General features: G+C 32.2%; 1 protein-coding gene across 1 annotated transcript in view; it reads left to right on the top strand.

Annotated features, from left to right (window-relative positions):
• Window positions 1–1,632: 1,632 nt before the first annotated feature.
• LOC139485502 (myosin-11-like) overlaps window positions 1,633–19,090 on the top strand; it is a 34,754-nt gene continuing 17,296 nt past the window's right edge. The window contains exons 1-3 of the mRNA XM_071270030.1: window positions 1,633–1,714; window positions 7,471–7,891; window positions 18,207–18,414. Of these exons, the coding sequence (XP_071126131.1) occupies window positions 7,485–7,891; window positions 18,207–18,414 (615 nt within the window). The 5' untranslated portion in view covers window positions 1,633–1,714; window positions 7,471–7,484. The remainder of the gene's footprint in view (window positions 1,715–7,470; window positions 7,892–18,206; window positions 18,415–19,090) is intronic.

The following is a 19,090-nucleotide window of genomic DNA, read 5'->3' as shown; positions in this document are numbered from 1 at the left end:
ATATTGAAGTCTATCTTATCTTCTATGAAGCTAAAATAAATTTGTTTTCTTTTATGTTATATTGTTCTTAATTTGAAGAAAAGAAACAAAATAAAATATGTGAATACCGACTTTTTTACATTTTGTTTATGAAAAAATGGTAAGTATTTTATTTTCTCTTATGGGAGGATAAACCATTCATGTTCAAAATATATCACATAATTTTATCTTTTTGACTTGAAATTTTATAAGTAGCGAAGTCGGTAAGACACCAAATTAGAGGTGTACAACAGCATTTCATTGTTAAGATTATGAATAAAAGTTTCAATAAATTGTAACAGGACGTTTAGGGGGGGTTGCGAAAACAAAGCTGGTAACCCTAAATAAAGCAACGGCAAAGACCATTAGGGAAACCCAAAACAAAGTAAAACCAATATAGAATGTACAAAAAAAATATGTTGTTAAGATTGTGAGAAAGTTTCAATAAATTGTTTCTGTCATATATGGATTTTGGAGAAGTTGCGTTGATAAAATTGATACCCCAAATAAAGCACTGATAAAGTTTATGCATATTTCCAAAAGAAAATAAGAAACTAGTATATAATAAAATCATATGATAAACATTCTGTGAAATTCATTTAATAATGATATGAGGTCAGGATGAAAAGTGGATCCAAATGGGTACTATAGTGTGCAGCTGTGACGACGTCCATGTCCTTGTCATCCCACAGTCAACCCCAGAAATCATCAGATGACGAAATGATATAAGAGGTACAAAAGTAAAACAAGTGAAATAGGTTCTTGATTTTTTTACAGAATTGTGAAACGCGGTTTAGGAACAGATGCGGATACAAAAACGGGACAGAAGAACGAACGAATAGACGAACGGACTCCCCATTCATTTTATATATCATTCGCTTTAAAAAGGGGGTACAAAAAGTGTATAGAAGATGAAAACGACAATTAAGTTGAGATCCACGACATCGATTTTAATTGAGGTCAAAGGTCATATGTACCAACCTGTGAAAATTTTGAAGGGTTTCAATTTTGACATTCATTTCTTTTTCTAATCTCTACCTCGATACTAACGAAACTGTTTTATAGCTTAAGTAATGTTTGCTTTTATACACAAAAATTAATCATTAAGATTTTTATAATCAAAAAATGTCTTAACACGACGTTTTATAAAACAAAACTTCAAAAATCCAGTGTTCAACCCATAAAATGTTAAATAGAGCAGTTTTTAGAGAGAAAAAATGTGACTATACGAAATTCTGACGACAGGGCAGGTTATACACGCAATATAGACGACTTTTTACACTTCTGTCACCGCACGTAATCATCAGATGTCGATGATGAGCATTTTACATTTAATTTTAAACAAAAACAAAAACAATAGCTTATTACATTGTCAAGTAAACCATTGAAATTTCAAAGAAAACCTTTAACTAGTATCTTAATTAAGATCAATTAAGAAGTAGGTGGAGATCATTGTGAATTTTATCGATACCGGTATTGAAAATAAGAATGATGATTTTTAATTCCATTTTTTTTAGCAACACATCCTGCAAAAGAATTCAATAATTATAATGGCAGCTTACTTGTCCATAGACATGATAGACGGGTCCATAGACTGCATAGTGAGGGTTTGTGGAGTGTACTAAATATAGAGATCACGTGATAGATGTAGTGTTTACTGTTTACATAATTTACTTCCTTTATTCCATTGTTAAAGGTATGTGGTAAGTTTTCACTATATTTGATTCAGATTTCAACCATTTATTTGTTAAAATATTGTGCATAGGCTTCTACTCGTTTGTTCCATGTGCTAATTTGAACTTAAATGCAAAATGATTCATGTTTTATTTTCTGTTGATAGACGCCATTGGCATATTGACATAGTTAAATGACAATTTATCTAATTTTGGAAAACACGTTAATAATAAAACTAATACACTTCAATGCATGCTATATAAATAATAATTGTGTTAAACTGTGTAACTTGTTTCCTCGAATATAATCAAATCGTCGCGTATTTATGTTGTGCTCTGAATATTCAACTTTCATTTTATAAAGTCTGCTGTATAAATGATGAAAATGATTATGTGGTTCGATCCTTACTCTGACACCAATTTACAACTAAAATAAGGCAAGCAATGTCTCAAAATGATACAACAATCGTTGAAAAGTTCATAATTTGCTACGGATAACTGATCATAATTTATATAATAATTAGGACCAAAATTAAAATAGGCTGCCGTGGTGCACAATGCATATATGGAGAAAAAAATGTCATAAAAATATTACAGTTTGAGTTCATTAAATTGTAAACAGGGGGTTTAGGTTAAGCAGGTACAAAGGTGTAGTTCGTTTTGTAGATTTGACGAAGTCAATATCTCCGTCACCCCAAAGCCAACCCCAAATCATAATACATTGTAATGAAGGAATGAAGAAGGAGGTGTGACGTTGGAAAACTAGTGACAAAATATTAACTCCCTTGTGAACTCTCAAAACTTTCAATTTTCTTTTATTCAGACTTCGTTCACTAGATTCTTCACTAGTCAAAAGTACACTGCACCATGAGAGTAATATTACTTGAACATTTCGCAAAACGTTTGTCAAACTATTAACATGATTATGGCGCAGTTGCATATGCAAAAGTTGGACAATAAGACAAGCGAAAGAACTAAAGTACAGACGGAAGAACTCTTCCATCATTATATGCCGCCGCAATTTCTGCGATAACATTTGAGATTTCGACCAGTATAGAAACTGGCCAAATAAATCTTTGCAAACTATGGTTAAAATATTGTTTACTATGTTAAAACCATTTTCAGATGCCTAAAGGTCAAAGACATGACTAAGTTGTCTTTTCCGCGAATCATGTGTCAGAGCACGCAAAATGAATAAGATAGTGTGTAGATCATAGTTTAGTATCACCTAGCCAGTACTATAATGAATCAGAATTAAAGAATTTGGAATATTATATATATGGCATGTTCCGATATATAGTGCATTTTAGTTTTAGATTTTTTAATAGCTGTCTAGATATCACTAATGATTGTAGGTAATCCCTAACGAGATATATTTCCATTTAAAGAAACAGGTAATGAAATATTTTACTGTACGGGAGATTCTTGGAAATCATTCAGTTAGTAAGAAACATATCGGATTTTCGAAAAATGTGGTCTGACATCAAATTTTAAATGCTATAACATTTTAAAACACAAAACATTTTAACATTTAAAACACAAATACTTTAAATTAACATTTAAAACACAAATACTTTAACATTTGAAACACAAAAACTTTAATATTTAAACACAAATACTTTAACATTTAAAAAACAAAAAGCACAAAGCGAGTTTATATTCCTACTATCAGACACTACAGTTAATTTTACGACTATTTTTAGGCCGAGTCCACTAGGAAATGGTACAGTGAGTTTGAATTACTAAGCAATTGTTATTGTTTTCTGTTTACAGCCGATTTCATTGAGTGTGTAGGTAATAATAATATATTTGGTTAACTTGCTTGCTAGCTGAACTGTGAAGTCATTATTAGGTAAGGTATACTACCCTCCTTTTGAAGTAGTCTATTCCTACGGACATATGGATTGGATATGTGTCGGACTAGTCTACTCTTAATGGGGGGTAGTTTTCGTAACCAAATAATGACTTCATGATTCAGCTAGCAAGCAAGCTAACCAAAGATATAACCTTTAACTACACACTCAATGCAATTGGCTCTAACATAGCTTGATAAAAACTACTTGTCATAGATCAATTATATTTTTTATGAAGTTGCATTACTTTATATCAGTTCATATCAATATGATGACTTTTTTGAGGCCCTGTTCCTAGGTTAACTATTTTCAGTGATGAGTCAGCTTGATAAGAACTACGGAGATCAATCACTTTTTGTGTAAAATTGCGATAATGTGAGTACATATCAGTTCACCGTTTTTTTATGCCCGACCCCCTAGATCATGGTCAAGTGGATTTTCATTTATTTTCAATCTTCAATATTCAGTTTGTATGCTTAAGTTGTACTGATAGGAACTACTTACAATAAACAACAGTATTTTTCAATGAACATGATGAAGTTAGATTACTATCTGTTCATCAATATTCAGTTTCTGTGTCAACAGTGTTTTTATTTAAATATGTATTTAGTTTGCCAATTATCTCAAAAATTTGATAAATAAGTATAAACTGTAAACATCAATAAAATATCTACAAAAATGACACGACATAAGAGTTACAACAAGGTAAATATGGACTGCATTGAAGTAAACATATCAAAATGACATATACTTAGTTACCGTATGAAGGATTCGGGCACTTGTTGGCCAATTGCTTAAATATCAGTTGGCAGAGTACGGGAGCTTGCAGATCTACTTGTAAGTAGGGTGAATTCTTTAATTTAATATAATATTGCATGTAGCTGGATAGATAATGAAAACGGGTAATATGTATATGACAAAACAACCCGACCACCACCACAATGGGTCTTCAGCGCAGCGAGATAATCCTACATCCAGAGTCGGGGTTCAGCGAAAGGGAAACCGAACTAAATATACTGTTTTGTTTATATAGTTGTGTTTTTATTATCCATTTTACCGCATTTATTCTATTTCACTTTTTTTTAGATTAAAGGGGATGGAATTAATATAATAAAAGAGTACTTTTTAAATCTGTTACATATTCATGCCCTGTCTTAATTCGTGTATCTCATTAGTGACTGCCTCGGGTACATTAGATTTGCGCACAAAAATCATTGCGTTTGCGCTCAACTTTTTATACGACCGAAAAAATTGAAAATTTTTTGGTCGTATATTGGTATCACGTTGGCGTCGTCGTCTGCGACGTCGTCGTCGTGGTCGTCGTCATCGTCGTCGTCATCCGAATACTTTTAGTTTTCGCACTCTAACTTTAGTAAAAGTGAATAGAAATCTATGAAATTTTAACACAAGGTTTGTGACCACAAAAGGAAGGTTGGGATCGATTTTGGGAGTTTTGGTCCCAACATTTTAGGAATTAGGGGCCAAAAGGGCCCAAATAAGCATTTTCTTGGTTTTCGCACTATAACTTTAGTTTAAGTAAATAGAAATCTATGAAATTTTGACATAAGGTTTATGACCACAAAAGGAAGGTTGGGATTGATTTTGGGAGTTTTAGTTCAAACAGTTTAGGAATTAGGGGCCAAAAAAGGGCCCAAATAAGCATTATTCTTGGTTTTCACACAATAACTTTAGTATAAGTAAATAGAAATCAATGAAATTTAAACACAAGGTTTATGACCACAAAAGGAAGGTTGGGATTTTTTTATGGAGTTGAGGTCTGAACCGTTTAGGAATAAGGGGCCAAAAAGGGGCCCAAGTAAGCATTATTATTGGTTTTCGCACCATAACTTTAGTATTAGTAAATAGAAATCTATAAAATTTTAAGACAAGGTTTATGACCACTAAAGGAAGGTTGGGTTTGATTTTTGGGAGTTTTGGTCCCAACAGTTTAGGAATAAGGGCCCCAAAGGGTCCAAAATTGAACTTTGTTTGATTTCATCAAAAATTGAATAATTGGGGTTTTTTGATATGCCGAATCTAACTGTGTATGTAGATTCTTAATTTTTGGTCCCGTTTTCAAATTGGTCTACATTAAGGTCCAAAGGGTCCAAAATTAAACTTAGTTTGATTTTAACAAAAATTGAATCCTTGGGGTTCTTTTATATGCTGAATCTAAAAATGTACTTAGATTTTTGATTATTGGCCCAGTTTTCAAGTTGGTCCAAATCAGGGTCCAAAATTAAACTTTGTTTGATTTCATCAAAAATTGAATAATTGGGGTTCTTTGATATGCCAAATCTAACTGTGTATGTAGATTCTTAATTTTTAGTCCCGTTTTCAAATTGGTCTACATTAAAGTCCAAAGGGTCCAAAATTAAACTTAGTTTGATTTTAACAAAAATTGAATTCTTGGGCTTTTTTGATATGCTGAATCTAAACATGTACTTAGATTTTTGATTATGGGCCCAGTTTTCAAGTTGGTTCAAATCAGGATCCAAAATTATTATATTAAGTATTGTGCAATAGCAAGAAATCTTCAATTGCACAGTATTGTGCAATAGCAAGAAATTTTCAATTGCACAGTATTGCGCAATAGCAAGAAATCTTCAATTGCACAGTATTGTGCAATAGCAAATATGTTCAATTGCACAATAACAAGAAATATCTAATTGCACAATATTGTGCATTAGCAAGAAATTTTCAATTGATTGGAGTTATCTTTCTTTGTCCAGAATAGTAGTTGAATCAACTTAAATCATTGTTTTATACAATATACAATGTATATTCACTTTTACTACCAACTGATAAATTTAAACAATCTTTACCATTCAGTGATAACAAGCACCTTTTGTTACATTTTAATATTTTATGATGTATTTAAATGAGTAGTTATTGTTGCAAACTCCATTAGAAATTTGAATTGAGATCAGTTTTGGAAAAAGGGAAAGGGGGATGTGAAAATAAAGGGGGGGGTTAAATTTTTCTCATTTCAGATTTCATAAATTAAAAGAAAATTTCTTCAAACATTTTTTTTAGAGTATTAATATTCAACAGCATAGTGAATTGCTCAAAGGCAAAAAAAATATTTTAAGTTCATTAGACCACATTCATTCTGTGTCCGAAACCTATGCTGTGTCAACTATTTAATCACAATCCAAATTTAGAGCTAATTCCAGCTTGAATGTTGTGTCCATACTTGCCCCAACCGTTCAGGGTTCAACCTCTGTGGTCGTATAAAGCTGCGCCCTGCGGAGCATCTGGTTGTTACTTTTGCCCACATTATTTCATAGGTAAACTGTGGTAAATTTAGGTAAATTATACATGTTTGTACTTATCTATTCATTTTAACTATATTGTTTAGCAGAAGTTTGTTTTATTATACACGAGCACTTAGTCCTGGAATTATATAATACATAAAAAAAAATGTTAAAGCATAGCCATTCTTAAGATTATTAGTAGTGACTTAACATACCGTAACTATCTGAATATTTGAAGCACACCCTTTTGAGAAACACTCAATACAAAAATACTATTAATAATACATGAAGTTGTTGCATACCATTGTAGTGACCATGCATTGAATGTTTTTACTTCCGACTACTGACATATTCTCTTTTACGTTTTGTTGCTGTATCATTAAAAAAAATCCATGTTTTTTCCGAAGGTTGCTGTTTCATTGACTAATAGAACACCCACCTATTTTACTTTTATCCATAATTTAAGTCTTATATATGTGATGTGTTTAGTTATTCAGACGAATTCGTGAAAAGAATAAATAAATTCACAAAAGTATATGATATTATAATTCATTTGTTTTCATCGTCAATATTTAAATTTCAGACGCATTCGTGAAAAGAATAAATAAATTCACAAAAGTATATGATATTATAATTCATTTGTTTTCATTAGCAATATTTGAATTTCAGACAATGAAATAAAAATGGGAGAAGGTTTCAGTAAATTTCCCTTGCTCAGCAAAAAAGATCCGAAATATAAGAAATTAACTGATGTATTTAAATCCTATAACACAGATTTTCAGAAATTGCTGGATGAATTTCTTACAGAACAAGAAAAAACTTGTGCTGAAAATAGAGACATAAAGATTGAAAATGAAAAGCTACGTAAAAATAATCACCAATTACAGCAAACAATTAGATCGTTAGAACAGAATACTGTTCCTAAACCAAGCGATGGAAAATTAGTCAGTGAGTGCCTTGACCAGCAAACGAAACTCGAAACTCAGGTAAAGTGTTTGCTGAAACAACAGGAAATAGTTAATGAAGAAATTAATAAACATAAAAGAGAAATCCAGATCCTTTCAAGTGAAAAAGAAAGTGCGCTGTCCAGGTGAGTGTTTAGTTATTTTTTAACTGGTAATGTTATATTTTTGTGAATGTTACATAAAAAATAATTTCAAAGCCGTTTTGAAACATTCACTCATCAGATCTTCAAATTGAGACTTGACAGTTCAACAATATTTTTAGATATGTCAGCTGATGCACTTACGAAGCCTTCCTTATGGAGCTGCATTTATGGTTAGCGCATAGGCTATTTACATGCGACACTCAAATATTTGCCTTGTTTGGTCCCCGCCCCCTTCGTCAAAATCCTGGATCCACAGCTTGTTTTAAAGACATTTTACAATTAGTTTGTCAAAAACAAAACAATAAAACACATGCTCGATATAGTCTAGCTTGGTAAAGGTATAATATATGTAGGACTCAAATCTATGGTGGGTTCCAAATCTATGGCAGATCCCTAATCTATGGCAAACGTGACGTCATTCCATCCCAAATCTATAGCATATTTTTTTACAATCCTAATCTATGGTAAGTTTGTAGTTTCCTAGTCTTTGGCGGATTTTTGTTGTTTTCAAATCTATGTCAGATGTTGTGCAAATGGAAAACAATGCAGTATATATACGACCAATGATTTGTCCTAAAGGAGTTGACATTTACGACAATGGGTACATGTCTATAAACCTTTGTGAAATAAACATTCCATAATGGTCAAATCGTAAACAATTCGTAAATGATGAATTTATATACCTGTATACAGACTACAAGATTGAAATGGTGTGCCCCGTAAAAATAAACATGTTCTAATCTGTGCATGGTACCTGTTTAACCCATTTATTAATAAACAAAAAAGGAAAGTTTTTTATAAAACAAAAATGATCAAAACAAATGAGCAGTTTGAATTTTCAAATGATATTTATTTCATTGTTGATACATCTTTTTTTATTCGAAGACGATTTAAATCAAATTGGTATCCGGTAATTTTATCTTTCACTTTAAAAACTTTGCCAGCCGTAGACCGTTAACTATAACTCCTTTTCTAAAAATATCATGTACTGAAAAAGAGGTGCTATTGTTCATCGCGGGGTTCGGACAGTACAGCACATTTTGTCCTTCTTCCAGTTAATAATAGGTCACATCTTCCTGTAAACCTTCCTCAAATTGTTTTCGAGGGACATATCTTCATCTGTAATGGTGCTAAAAATCAATGGGTTTCGCCATCGTTAGCGGCGGCGACAATGTAATATGGCGTTATTCAATTGTGACGTTATGTGTTAAATCTGCCATAGATTTGATTTGTTTAACGTTTGTAACGTCACATTTGCCATAGATTAGGAATCTGCCATAGATTTGGAACCCGCCATAGATTTGAGTCCTACATATATTTATGTAGTTAAGTGGTATATAACCTGTTTTACGTTTAGTTTATTATAGATAGAGATGAGCTAATGTTCAGCAATGTAAGATCTACAAATCAGTCAACTTGACCAAAATGTTGTCCTTTATAGTAAATTTTTAACATTTTTTTGTACATTTTTGTAATCGTACGAAATTCTTCTCCTCTGGAACTACTGAGACGAATTTAATCAAACTTTGTCACAATCATTATTAGGCGAGTGTAATATTTGAAAAAGACGTCTAGTTAAGGACTTTAATGCACCCACCTAACACACGGCTAATTTCTTTTTTAAATGAAAGAATAATGATTTAACTTTGATTTTTGCCCGGTCGTCACAAAATCGTACGGTGCAGTTTTTGTAAAATTGACGTTTATTTCAGAAATTAGTTGAAAATTGTAAAAATACGACATGTTTTTCAAGCAAAAGAAATTAGTCGTATCTCTTCTTTTAGACAGAATAATTAAGTGAATTAGATTCTTAAAATAATGAAAAACAATCATGATTTACAACTATAACTCCGCATGCTTTTGCATTCCTTCTAAATATTTGACATTTTGTACGAAATTTTCATAATCCTGACCTTTTCGGATCTACAATTAAATTTTTTATTTCATGCTTTTGCACTCTATCCGTTTTAAAACACACCAAATCACTCATCAGTTATCGTTTTTTCATTCAAGATTGATCAAGACTTTATCTCAACATTTCTTAAAATCACGAATTTCTGTAATTTTATGATGTTGGGTAATATCACTATAGTTTCCGGAATCCCTTATCTATTTCGTTATCGTTTTTACTGAATATATTAGTCGATTTCCGTGTACTTATAGTGCTATTAGAGTACGATAAATCATATTTAAACGGTTCTATTTCTATCTTGAACTTCAGTGGAGCTTAAATATATATAAAATCGTCCGAAAATAAGATCGAATCAAAGTAAAACATGGTTATTGAGGTCTGTAGAATTCACCCATTTCTAAATAAGGAATCGTATCGGAAAATTGTAGAAAATCTTCCGAGTCGTGTCAAATTTTCACAGTCCAGTTCACAATGAAACCCTTCCTATGCTAAAGAGCAAAAACTATCCATTCATTGACACAGATGCATAGTCTGTCATGTATTTACTAAATAGAAACTATGTAGTTAAACACTTAATGAAGATACAGTTGTATTGCCGCAGAGGGAAAACGAAAAGATGAAGTTTACAGACTGGTCGATGAATATGAAAAAAATGAAAACATCCCATTTGAAAATCATCTTCTGTTTTGTCTGTACAAAGACTTTGTACTACATGTACTAATTCTACCGACCAGTCTCTTCTCATATATCAACGAGGGCAGTAGATCTACAACTCATTCTGATTTGTCTGTTTGTATATTTTGCAAATGTATAAAGCTTACACAACTTCATAAGGTATCTTCTGAGTAGCAAGCTCAAGTGTTAATACATATATCGCCTACAATATATATAAAAAGAAGATGTGGTATGATTGCCAATGAGACAACTATCCACAAAAGACCAAAATGACACAAACATTAACAACTATAGGTCACCGTACGGCCTTCAACAATGAGCAAAGCCCATACCGCATAGTCAGCTATAAAAGGTTCCGATAAGACAATGTAAAACAATTCAAACGAGAAAACTAATAGCCTTATTTATGTTAAAAAAAAATGAACGAAAAACAAATATGTAACACATAAACAAACGACAACCACTGAATTACAGGCTCCTGACTTGGGACAGGCACATACATAAATAATGTGGCGGGGTTAAACATGTTAGCGGGATCCCAACCCTCCCCTAACCTTGTACAGTGGTATAACAGTACAACATAAGAACGAACTATAAAAATCCTTTGATAACTATTAACAAGTTTGACTGATCAACAGATAAGAAAAATTGAAAATGGGGCATACATTCTACATGGCATTATTTTTCTTCTGGGGGTCAAAATTTTATCCAAGACAATGTCGACCTACATGTAACTACAGAAACAATAAAAGTTCTCCGTATGACTTTGGTTGGTAAAAGGCAACATCGGTCTGGTATGATGTTATCCAACTTTCTACAAGATTTGAACTGTTCACGTAGGGGGAGGGTTGAGATTGCAAAAACATGTTTAACCCCGCCGCAATTTTGCACCTGTCCCAAGTCAGGAGCCTCTGGCCTTTCTTATTTTTGTATGATTTTTTTGTTTAAATTTCTTTAGTATATTTCGAAGCTTAGTATGACGTCCATTATCATTTCAAACTAGTACACTTTTGTTGAGGGGCCAGCTGAAGAACGCCTCCGGGTTTGGGAGTTTCTTGCTGCATTGATGACCCATTGGTGGTCTTCGGCCGTTGTCTGCGGATGGTGTCTCTTTGACAAATCCCTCATGTCCATTTCCAATTTTTAATTCAATCTGTATATAGTAGATCTTGTGTCCGCTTTGCGCAAAACCTCTGCTGTACTGGTATATGCCCATGCCAAGGAAGTTGTCTTTGTATGGATATTTTGACCGATAAGAATGATGAGATTACAAGTTAAAATGAAGCTATAATATTCCGATATCGCAATATTTTGACACCTAAATGGTCCTACATCCCATTGGTCCGACGTTTCGATCATTTAGGTTATACGCTAACGGGATTTTAACCTAAGAAAGCCAAATAAAACTTAAAGGTTCAATATTAGGATAACCTTGTCCTCCGTTTGAAGCGGTGAAACAAGATATAAAAAAGTAATACGTAGTGCCAAAGTAGCCGAAGGTCATCACTAGCGTAATTTAAAATAAGTACAAACTCCTTTATCAAGCGTTGTTTGATCAATAAGATATCTCAATATACACGGCGGCCGACTAAAGTAAAATCAAACACAGTTTAACGTACAATGAGTGGTCATATTTTCCTTGTGATGTTTTATATTAAAATTGTCAATTTGTTGATATAAATATTCTAGTAGCACTTTACTCATTTAAGTAATGTTAGTTAGTACTCTTGTCATATCTGATTTGGTGATGTAAATGAAATTGCGGTATGATCCAGACTCAACATATTGCACTACAATAATAAAAAAAAATCCGCCCTATGGTTGTCTGATCTTGAAGCGGTTGGTAGGCTTTCAAACTAACAGGAGACCATACGCTTCCTCAATTTTAATGTACTGCTCATCATGGGACTTTCTAAACAATTAAAAATACGTCATATGTTATATTTTCCCCTTGCTTCAAATATTTTGTTTCGGATTATTTATATCAAATTTGCAGATATATGTTTGTAAATACGTGCAATTAAATGATATGGAGGTATTATAAGATTTAGATAATGCAAGGGCGACTACAGATACATTTGTGTGACTTAATGGTTGATTTTCAAAAACTCCAAGAGAAAACGTTACGTAACATGCGGTACCGTTAAAATCAACAAAAATTAAAATTAATTAATACTATGATAGAAATATATTTTCCCAACAGTAATACAGCATTCCTATAAAATTGTTTCATTTTTGTAATTGTTTTGACTCGATTTTTCTACTGGAAGTATCCGTGAATTGAAATTGCACCCATGACCTTTGACCTCGATTTAAAAAAAAATGCACCATAATTTCTTTTGACGACCGGGATATTTAGAAAGTACACATTCTTAGCTTTCCAGTGATATATAATTTAGCCGTGTGTTAGGTAGGTGCATTAAAAATGTGAATTTGGTTCTCATATCACTCGCCTATATTAGGGTATCTAGTTTTTTTTTAAATGTGTCTGATGAACACACCTGCCAAACAACATGCCTGACATAGCTAAAAATAGAACATAGAAGTAATATGCAGTTTTTAGCTTATATCTCTGAAACTAAAGCATTTAGCGCAACTTGACGTAGATAAAAATGTTCATTAGGTTAAGATATCATTGTCCTGAAATTTTCAAACGAATCAGACAATCTGTTGTTAGGTTGCTACTCCTGAATTAGTAATTTTATGGAACTTTTTTTGTTTTTATACGCCCGGGACGGGACGTATTATGGTATACCGTTGTCCGTCCGTCCGTCTGTCCGTCCGTCCGTCGTCCACACTTCGGACAATAATTCAAAAACACCTTCACCAATTTCCATGAAACTTAAGTGAATTGTTTATATCTATTGACGTAAGCTCCCTTTCGTTTTTTTTAAATTTCAGATTTTAAGTTTTGGATTTATGGGGCTTTATTCATAAAAAAAGGGGGAATTTTCAACACTTCGGACAATAACTCAAAAAGGCTTTCACCAATGTTCATGAAACTTTGGTGAATTGTTTATATCTATTGACGTAAGCTCCCTTTCTTTTTTTTTAATAACAGATTTTAAGTTTTGGATTTATGGGGCTTTATTCATAAAAAAGGGGGGATTTTCAACACTTCAGACAATAACTCAATAAAGGGCTGCGCTTTAGCGCATGATACGCCCGTTGCTCTTTTAATTTGTCTTTTATGCTTCAAATGAATTTATATGATCAACTAGAAATATATATACAAATCAAAAGGGATGTTACATTAATATATTCACCAAAGTTTCATAACATCCCCCTTTTTTAGGTATAAAAATTCATTACTTAAGAAAACGTAAAATCTAAAATTTATAAAAATGAAAAGATAGCTTATGTCAATAGATATAAACAATTTATCAAAGTTGCATAAAATTTTGTGAAAGTGTTAGTTATTGTCCAAAAATTCGAAAATCCCCCCTTTTTTAAGCATAAAAATTTATAACACGGAAATGTAAAATCTGAAATTTATAAAAATTGAAAGGGAGCTTACATCAATGGATATAAACAATTCACCAAAGTTTCATGGACATTGGTGAAAGCCTTTTTGAGTTATTGTTCGAAGTGTTGAAAATCCCCCTTTTTTTTATGAATAAAGCCCCATAAATCCAAAACTTAAAATCTGAAATTTATAAAAATTAAAAGGGAGCTTACATCAATAGATATAAACAATTCACCAAAGATTCATGGACATTGGTGAAAGCCTTTTTGAGTTATTGTCCGAAGTGTTGAAAATCCCCCTTTTTTTATGAATAAAGCCCCATAAATCCAAAACTTAAAATCTGAAATTTATAAAAATTGAAAGGGAGCTTACATCAATAGATATAAACAATTCACCAAAGATTCATGGACATTGGTGAAAGCCTTTTTGAGTTATTGTCCGAAGTGTTGAAAATCCCCCTTTTTTTTATGAATAAAGCCCCATAAATCCAAAACTTAAAATCTGAAATTTATAAAAATTGAAAGGGAGCTTACATCAATAGATATAAACAATTCACCAAAGTTTCATGGACATTGGTGAAAGCCTTTTTGAGTTATTGTCCGAAGTGTTGACAATCCCCCCTTTTTTATGAATAAAGCCCCATAAATCCAAAACTTAAAATCTGAAATTAAAAAAAAACGAAAGGGAGCTTACGTCAATAGATATAAACAATTCACTTAAGTTTCATGGAAATTGGTGAAAGTGTTTTTGAGTTATTGTCCGAAGTGTGGACGACGGACGGACGGACGGACGGACAACGGTATACCATAATACGCCCCGTCTAAAAGACGACGGGCGTATAAAAAGGCTTTCACCAATGTCCATGAAACTTTGGTGAATTGTTTATATCTATTGATGTAAGCTCCCTTTCGGTTTTTTTTTAATTTCAGATTTTAAGTTTTGGATTTATGGGGCTTTATTCATAAAAAAAAGGATGATTTTTAACACTTCTGACAATGACTCAAAAAGGCTTTCACCAATGTCCATGAAACTTTGGTGAATTGTTTATATCTATTGATGTAATAAGCTCCCTTTCAATTTTTATAAATTTCAGATTTTAAGTTTTGGATTTATGGGTCTTTATTCATAAAAAAGGGTGATTTTTAACACTTTGGACAATAACTCAAAAAGGCTTTCACCAATGTCCATGAAACTTTGGTGAATTGTTTATATCTATTGATGTAAGCTCCCTTCCAATTTTTATAAATTTCAGATTTTACATTTCCGTGTTATGAATTTTTATGCTTAAAAAAGGGGGATTTTTCCAATTTTGGGACAATAACTAACACTTTCACAAAATTTTATGTATGGATGAAAAATTAAGACAACAAACTTAGTTAAATTTGAGGTAGCCTTAATAGTGCCAATTTTTTTGTGCATTTTTATTTATTATTTGGGGGGGGGGGGGTATTTGACAGGGCTCACACTATTTCTAGTTGATCATATAAATTCATTTAAAGCATAAAAGACAAGTTAAAAGAGCAACGGGCGTATCATGCGCTAAAGCGCAGCCCTTTATTTGGTTATTATTTTGAATTTTATTATAGATAAAAATAATCTGCAAACAGCAATAATGTTCAGCAAAGTAAGAACTACAAATAAGTCAACATGACCAAAAAGGTCAATTGACCCCATAAGGAGAATGTTGAAACCACATTTGCACAAAAACCGATTTACTATCATTGACTGACGAATCAAAGAAATGGGATTCAAAGGCTCGGTGACCCTATCTTTCTTGATGCTATTCAATAACAAATAGAAAAAGGGAAATTGTTGTTGTTGTATTTCTCGATTCAAATGATTGGAATGTGAAACAGGTTATCAACATCTGTATGCCAGATCTACAAAGTACAATATTGAATTTAAAGTTACGAGATATGAAAAAAAAATGTTTCAATGTTTCAATCTTTATTAAAAGCGAAATAATGAAAGAGTAATTCGCTTTAAGCAGCCAATTAGGTTCAATTTTGTCAAAATAAGCAAAGAAACATCTGTAACGAATTATTTACTTCAAAGTGAATAATTGACCTCGTTTAATCCGTAGTCATGTGACCCTAAATTCCACCAATTAGCTAGAGATTGTTTGCACATGCATTATTCGTTTTCAACAATTAAAAGGAAAAGAATGTCAACATTAAAAGTGAAACAAAGGGAAACCATTTCGTTCACTGATTGGATCCACTTAAAATTTATTCATATACAGGTAAAAACGACGATTACTTATTTGTTATCCTATAATATGGAATCAGACAGACCTATAAAATCTACTTGCACGAGTTCGTTATCTATTTATTTTATGTTTATATTAGGTTATATGACCATCGGCAGTCTCCGGAGGTCATCTCGATAGCTAATTAGATGGCTACTTGACTAAAAGAGGGGCGTAAAATACCAGAGGGACGGTCAAACTTATAGATCGTAAATATACTGACAACGCCATGGCTACAAAATAAAAAGACAAACAAACAAATAATAGTACACAAGACACAACAAAGAACACTAAAGACAGGGTTCTATCTCTGCAGGAAAATCCGGTTTGCTTTCAATTGACAGCCTCTTGTTTCTAACTACATTGAAAAAAATATTAATGGAAAGACAAAAACTCGGTCGAGCAATGAAATATCATGACAGCACACCTATTCCTCATTATACATACATATTCTTATCACTTTGTATCAAATTAATGCAAAATTGTGAGGTGGACGTTATATGCAATTGCTCCTTCTAGTTTAAATCTTTTTTATGTTAAGACATTCCGCCAATGAGGAAGAATTGACATAAAAAAGCAACCTAGCGGTAAACAAGTGTCAACGTGTTACTACACGAAAAACTAAAGCTCGTTTTCTTTGTTTGGCTTTTTAACTGTTTTGATCTGAGCGTCACTGATGAGTCTTATGTAGACGAAACGCGCGTCTGGCGTATTAAATTATAATCCTGGTACCTTTGATAACTATTTACACCACTGGGTCGATGCCACTGCTGGTGGACGTTTCGTCTCCGAGGGTATCACCAGCCCAGTAGTCAGCACTTCGGTGTTGACATGAATATCAATTATATGGCCTTTGCCGTATTTGGCACAACGTTTTGAAATTTTGGGTCCTCTATGCTCTTCAACTTTGTATTTGTATTTGTTTGGCTTTTTAACTGTTTTGATCTGAGCGTCACTGATGAGTCTTATGTAGACGAAACGCGCGTCTGGCGTATTTACAGGGCTGCAAAAAAGATATTATAAGGTACATAATGGTTTGTATCAAATCTGAACTGTTTTGTTCCAATGGTAACCAAAAGCAGATCAAGTGTAAATTAACTATCTAACTGTTGAGTATATTATTCAAACTCCATTATTTATATGTATCCAATACCTAGAAAACCATGTATTTGATGCTGATTCTGAATTAATTCAGCAATTTCAGACCGGTTGCTAGGGCTTTTTTTTTGGTTGCTATGGTCTTTCAGCCACTTAAATTAAAGCTTATATATTTTTTATCATTTTCAAACAAATCATAAGTTTTATTGTCTGTTAAATTGCATTAACATAAAAAAAAATAGCAAAAATTTATTGTGTTTTGTCATTTTTTTACGAATTTTACCAATTTTTGTTGCCATGGTTACAAAAAATTTCAAAAAAAACCAGATGTTTTTTTCCTGTTTTCAATAATTCAATGTATGAACTTTAAGATGCAATCATAGTTTATAATGAACTTGTCTGCTCAATGTCAATTTTTCTTGATTTAAAGTATGATATTTAAGCTATTTTCAGAAAATGTCAAAATACAGATTTTTGCACCTTTTTAAATACCATTTTAGCCTAATATCAAAAAACAATTTCATAACCTCAACATCAAAATATAAACTTCAAATAATGCCTAATTATATGTTGAAATTTTTTTTCTCTTGAAATTGTCATTATCATGAAATTGCTGCAACCAAAATGTAGACATTTTCCAATTTTCATGCCTGATTTCATCATAAATTCCTCAAAAAAATGGCTGCATGTTTCCATAGAAACCGTTCAACAAAATTTAAAAAAAAAAGCTTGCAAACTTTATTTCAATCTTAGCTAACTATTATATAAAAGAATAAAGCAGTTCTGAGACATACATGAATCACCCCCTGCCTGGATCTTACAAATAGCTGTACTTAAATTATAATCCTGGTAACTATTTCCCTATCTTTCTTACCTTTTTATTTATAACTTTCAATAGATTGAGCAAGATAGCTGGTATTCAATTAACAAAAGGAAACAGTGAAATCGCTGACCTTAGTGACGCAAATCGGCCAACTAAACTCGGAGAGAAATGGTCTAGTTTGTATACTGATGAGTGGTCAGAGGCGTATGATGAAATAACCATGAAAAAGACAATAAAAAATGAGAACTACAGAGTAGAGAAAGAGCTATGTGAAATTGCGAAGGTAAATATGCTCAATAAAATTGAGAATGGAAATAGGGACTGTGTCAAAGAGACAACAACCCGACCATAGAACAGACAACAACAGAATGTTACCAATAGGTCTTCAATGCAGCGAGAAACTCCCGCACCCGGATATAGATACATATATATCAAAATATGGTAGACTAGTTAGTAGTCAATTTTATGACACTGTACTCAACATTATTTATATTTTCGTCCTGATTGTCAATATCTTATCCAGAATGCATAAAAGATACGAGACGCATCTTAACCAGTATTATAATAGACTTTGTATATTTGAACAAAAGAATAAGCCTAAGTAAGAATTTGACGATACATTCATACATTCTTAAAAGACTTCACTTAAGAGTTTTACTGTAATTACTCATTCCATACAAATAGGATTCAGACAACAATAATAAATACTAATATTGTGCTTAGCTTATTGACTATCAACGCATACTATTAAAAAAATTGAACTGAATCAAGAATGGAAAAAAGCTGATGTTAATAGAAATGCAGTGATTATTATGATGCTTATTTGCTGTCAGTCTAGTTATCATCAACAATAATCTTCTTATACACATTTTCTTAGATACTTTTTAGTACCCAAATGCATTATAATTTTACTATCTAAGTAAACATGACATATTTCTGAAAGCTAGTGACATTTATTG

The sequence above is a fragment of the Mytilus edulis genome, chromosome 8, assembly GCF_963676685.1.
Source record: "Mytilus edulis chromosome 8, xbMytEdul2.2, whole genome shotgun sequence".
NCBI classification, from domain to species: domain Eukaryota; kingdom Metazoa; phylum Mollusca; class Bivalvia; order Mytilida; family Mytilidae; genus Mytilus; species Mytilus edulis.
Note: the sequence above shows the minus strand (reverse complement) of the source record. Positions and strands in the feature narration are given on the sequence as shown.